We start from the raw sequence: 5,666 nt of genomic DNA, 5'->3' as shown, positions 1-5,666 counted from the left end.
AAAAAAAAAAAGAATGATTGGTAGCCAGTTCAATTACGTTGGAATATTGAAGGATGAAAGAAAATAAAGCATGAAACAGAAAAAGGCATAATGCACAATGCTCGTTTTATTGAAGCAATTTTTGAAGATTTTAAAAAGCAAGGTCTTTCCCTCTTTTCCACCCAGAAACCATTTAAAAATCATTGTTTGTGTGCAAACAAACTCATTCTTCCCAATATGTGGAATGCAGGCATAGAATTAAACTGTTCAGTGTGGTTATATAAGGAATAATATCATTTTCATCACAGGAGGAGGAAGAGAAATGCAGGATCATCAATCTCAGAGTCGGCAGCCACTGGTCCATTGTGACAGATTTTTTCCTTTGCAGTACTTTTTCCAGGCAGCCCTTAAGAAAGGAATAAGAATAAAAATAAGCATAATTCATATCTTTATAGATCTCATATGTGGTAGTTTTTTAAACATTTTTCAGATAATGTAATTCTACTTGGAGAGATTCAGGAAATGTCTCAGTGAGCTAGTGGCAACTATCACTCATTCGTCTTTCCTGTTCATTGACTAATAAAGTTCTTTTCTTAGTTGTTTAAATGAATCTCCTTTCCTCCAGATTGAAATAATTGTTTTAGCTAAAATAGTCCTGACTTTCTATTTTTCACAATAAAGCTTACATTCCACTAATGTCCAGTAGATACTTTGGACTCTCTTTAGAACAGCACACAGAATAATTTTTATATAATTCAGATTATTGATCACATAACATTTGTATTCTTTGGTTCTAGATACTCAGCTTAAAAGTTTTCCATTTAATGATCTGCTGCTGTGCCCCCCTTTACTATTCATTCTATGACTGGAGGCTTCACAAATGATCTCTCCTGGCTTCTCACAAAACTAGGTTCTTTACCTACCAGTTTTCTGATACTACGCAGCTCATCCATGGAATTAGAATCCTGCTGTTCAAAAGGCCCTCTGCCTAATTCTGCTGCCTGCTTCAACTCGGTACTAAATCCTAGATTTTTTAACAGCTGACAGGCACGGAAGTGGAAAATTGATGTAAAATGACTGGGAAGGAATAATCCAGCTATAACCAGCATCAATAGCCCCCTCTTAAATTGTGTCTCAGGCTACTTTAAAACCAGGAATCAAAAGACTGCTAAACCCATATTTTACAGCAATCAGAATGCAAGTATAGCAATAAAAATACAATCTGTGATATTCAGAAAGTATATTTCACTGTCAATGCTAAAAAGGTTTACAATAGTCTAAAGAAAGTAATTTAATTTCATGACTACAAGTTCAGTTGCTACCCAATGTTACAAATGGCCTTTTGGCTAAGATCAAGTGTAGAGAGATTAACTCACCAGGCATTCATCCCTGCTGGATCACGCACAATTCTCTTAGCACAAGCAATATCAGCTGCGATGTTATCAGTTAGGAAAGCTGCCGAAAGAGGCAAATTAGAATTTATCCAACTCCAGATGCTTCAAAAGTATTTTCAAAGATTTGCATAAACTTATTATTTAAAGCAGATTCTTACCCAAATGTCCTTTAGGACATCAATAGTTATACACCGTGTGCAATACATTCATATCATTAGCAGTATAAGCTACTATTTAAAACAGCTGGCGTAAACCATGAAATACCTTTCCTCCTGCCCTAACCATGTTGAGTAACAAGTTTGAAAAGTGTAGAGTACTAGGAGTTTGTTTTCGCTTTGGAGTTGAATATGGATATGAAGACCTCCTGACAGTATTATTGCATTCTTGGAAAGGAGCAAGAGAGGAACTCTCTCACTTAAATCCTAAATTCTGACAAAGGGCAGAAAATACTGGATTGGGCTCCTTAACTGAGTGAGATGAAATTGCTGTCTTTAACTGGTTCCTTTGGAAAGATATTGACTAATTACTGTAAAGATAGGATCATGTGACTCTCTTACCAAGCAACCCTTTTCATTGCACATTGCCTGTTCAGTCTAGTGGTTAAGATTCTAGGCTACAAACCAGGAGACTGTGAGTTCTAGTCTCACTTTGGAACTGAAAGTAGGTAGGGTGACTTTGGGCCAGTCATTTCTTCTCGGCCCGACTCACTTCACAGAATTAAGTTGTTTTAAGGAAAATAGGAAAAAGAGAGAAGGAATATTAGGTATGTATGCAACCTTGAGTTGTTTATAAAAATAATAAAAATGAAGAAATCTTTTGGAAGCTGAAGAGAGTGTGAGATTGTTAATGTGAGTGGGACAGGGGGACTCATCACATATGAGCCTTTTGCTCTTTAGGTAATACTGTGGTGGATGTTCTGCAGGCAGAAAGCAAGATACAGCTGTGTGAAGGAATTTAGGGTAGTTGTGACAGGTTGGGTAACAGGACACTAAATAGAAGAAGGCTAAGAGGCAAACAGAAAGCATAGTGGCTAGATATTATCACTGTTGATCCAGGCAGGAACTCAAAACCATTTTCATAGACAGTGTTGATGAGTCAATATCAATCCTGTCCATCCCCAAAACTACAAAGAGTACATATTACCTCATTGTGTTGTAGAACATAATAATAACAGAATTTTGGAAGCCTGTCACACTAGGTGTCTTACCACTGCAAGGCCTATTGCAGCCATTGGCTGTGGGACCTTGGTAATTGTTGCACCACCAACGGCTGCTTATCTGGAAAATCCCATATTCGCGATTGCCATCTGAGGTTTGAGGCCCCAAAAATCGGCTGTTGTATCTGCTCTGATAATAAGCCATACAGATCCCTGGAAAAAACCAAATGGGGAATGGGTTATAAAAGGTCTGTGCTGTAAATGAAAAGGCTATCCTATTTTTTTTTTAAAAAAGAGCATTTATAACACAATGCTTAACTATCTTCTTATTCTTCCCTCAAGGAAGAACTCAAGAAATCCAATACATTTTGGAAACCTTCAGGGAACTTGGAATAAATCTGACTCCTGTCTCCAAGATATTCCTGGAGTTCTTAATCACATGCAAAGCCACCTCTCTTTTCTTTTCTCTTCCTAATGCCAGTCTTCCTGGGAGGAGGTACTTTTTCATTGTGCATTTTATATGTAGAAAATTTTCTGTGATGGCCCCTTCAATCATATACTGAATTTAAATGATTTGGTGGAATTTGAAAGACCTTATCTTTGAGAGGAAGTTTATCCTGGCAGGGATAACCCTTTATTCTTAAGTAAATAAATAAAATATTGTAAATAAAATATTGACTAAGTCATAATTGTAAACAGACAGTACAGAGACCAAGGTGGTATAACCACACCCCTGTTCTGCAATTGTCCCAATCAGGCAACAAATTCACCTTGATAAAATCAAGGTTATTAGTGCTGGGAGAAGCGTGAGCTTTCCCTAATCATTTGAGATGGGAAGAAAGCATGTCTTCTCATTCTAAGAACATTCAAAAGATTCATTGGGAAGGTTGGTTGAACTCATTCTTGAAAGATCTGCCCCATTTTGGATCCCCCTTGTAAACCTGGATCTTGCTCAGGCGGAGAGAAAAAGAGAGTAAACTCACAGTTGCCCAAGGCATAGCCGCGATAACTATCCATGCCACTTTGTTTCAGAATTCTAGCCAGTTCACATTTGGAGAATATTTTGGCTTCATTGGCTGCAATGAAGAGGAAGAGGAGGGCGAGCACTAGTGCCTTCATTGCTGCAGCTCCTTGGAAGATGATGTCTGACTTCTCTAGGACAGCTACGGGATTTTATAGTCACAGCGTGAGAAACTGGCACCTCTGGAGAGACGGTAAACAAAGCATGTAGCAATAATTCCCCCATCTGAGGTTAATATGGACTGATAAGCAGGGTGTGCTGAGGGCAAAGATCAAAGAGAAATAATAATTATCATTTTCAATGTTATCAGAAGCCAAAACCAACAAATAATGGACAGCATTTTTAGCCCCTTGACAGATGCTGGATCAATGAACAAGTGGTGGTTTCAACTATGTGATTGAAGTGCCAAACTTTTTTATTTGTCTTACATGTGATGTATGTGAAAAAGGTACTTTTGGGGGGCTTTTATTATGTGGTGACTGTTGCCTTCTTGATTTTTCAGACCTCTATCCCATTGACATTCCTCTGTCTCTGGGGAACTCAACATTTAGTTGGGACTCCTACTTGTTCGTTTCAATACTATTCTGGGTTCAGTGTATATATTTTTTTTGTCTGATGAGGTTTGTGGAGTAATGCAACATATTGAAATAACCCAGTGAACTGTTATTTTATTTCTTAGTTTTATTGCTGTTATACCCTTTTTATATGTATCATAAAGTCTTAACTCTCTGTGACCAAATAGTTTTTTCTCCATCATGATCTGAAATTGCTGAATTCTGCAACTGGATTCTGTAACTTATTCACGGTATGGGCCATTGAAGTGAACGTCATATAGCCTGCCCTGGAAGACTATTCAGAATCTACATGTAATCCAGAAGTAGACAGCACAGGCAGGGATGGGTGTAAGTCAATTCAGTTGCCATATGTTTTTTTGGTTTTTATCTGCAAGAGCCCTTCGTGGTCATAAGACTACCTCATCTGCAGGACTGCCTCATCTCCAATTTTGTCTATCTATCTCAGTGGTCCCCAACTCCTGGGCCATGGTCCACTATTGGGCTGTGGCCTGTTCAGAACCGGGCCATGTGAGCAGCTGGCCGGTGCACAAACACAGGCACACAGTTTGATTTGTTTGAGCAGCAGGCCGATTCCTTTTCCCCCACCCCACTGGGCCTCCAAGCCCTAAAGGTTGGGAACCACTGATCTATCTAATAAGATCTAGATTAGCATATCTCAGATATGGCCTAAACAGTAATATCTTTTGGATCCCATGAAGCAAGAATCTGGCTTCTCCAAGATCCATACAACTTCAGTTCTGCTCTCTTTTGAAAGACCTTGAGCATCTTGCTGCTTCCTTGTTGACTGGGACAGTGAATTTGAATCATTGTCATGAATGTTTGTGTATTTTGCACCTTTTTTGCAGGGTTTTAAATTATTATCATTTGTTTTAAGTTGCATTCAAAGAAATATAAGTTATGACAAATGAACAAATCCATTTCAAAGACTGAAATTTCAACTCAGTTCCCAGTGCACAAAAATTAAAACTCCTTCCTTTTCCCCCTTCACCTCCTTTTCTAACAGAGTTTGTTGTAGATAAATTTTGGAAATATGAGGGCACCGTGAGGCTAGGCTGAAGCTTCCACGCCTAAGGAGGAAGTAGACACATAAGCTGGGTGGAGAAAAACTAGGAATCTTGTCTAAAATATATCTTAGGGAAGGGAGTTAAGAAAGAACCAAGTCAACAAGGAAGCAAAAGAAAATAAATATAATCTGAACTGGACAAAAGAAATTGGGCCTGAGTTCATGACCCCCCCCCCCGAAATCCCATCAATAACTACCAGACTTGTAAAACCACAAGGTAAGAGTAGGTGCCAGTCTTGTCAATCAAGAAAGCAAAGCAAGCAAGTAAAGATTTTGGGTGATAAAAGGGTCCACAAGCCAATCTACTCTTTCAGCAGTCTTTGGATCAAGTCTGGCGGCTTCTGATGAGTGCCTGCCATCCTAGTCGAGAAGGATGTGGATAATTTTGGATCAGTGTTCTCTCTCTCTCTCTCTCTCTCTCTCTCTCTCTCTCTCTCTCTCTCTCTCTCTCTCTCTCTCTCTCTCTCTCTCTCTCTCT

General features: G+C 38.9%; 1 protein-coding gene across 1 annotated transcript in view; it reads right to left on the bottom strand.

The window, feature by feature from the left end:
• Positions 1–318: 318 nt before the first annotated feature.
• LOC107297537 (lysozyme C, milk isozyme-like) overlaps positions 319–5,666 on the bottom strand; it is a 14,570-nt gene continuing 9,222 nt past the window's right edge. Inside the window, exons 2-4 of the mRNA XM_029285698.1 lie at positions 2,581–2,742; positions 1,356–1,434; positions 319–385 (exon numbers count right to left, since the gene is read on the bottom strand). Of these exons, the coding sequence (XP_029141531.1) occupies positions 319–385; positions 1,356–1,434; positions 2,581–2,742 (308 nt within the window). The remainder of the gene's footprint in view (positions 386–1,355; positions 1,435–2,580; positions 2,743–5,666) is intronic.

The sequence above is a fragment of the Protobothrops mucrosquamatus genome, unplaced genomic scaffold (assembly GCF_001527695.2).
Source record: "Protobothrops mucrosquamatus isolate PMUCROS unplaced genomic scaffold, P.Mucros_1.0 scaffold_13, whole genome shotgun sequence".
Classification (NCBI taxonomy): domain Eukaryota; kingdom Metazoa; phylum Chordata; class Lepidosauria; order Squamata; family Viperidae; genus Protobothrops; species Protobothrops mucrosquamatus.
Note: the sequence above shows the minus strand (reverse complement) of the source record. Positions and strands in the feature narration are given on the sequence as shown.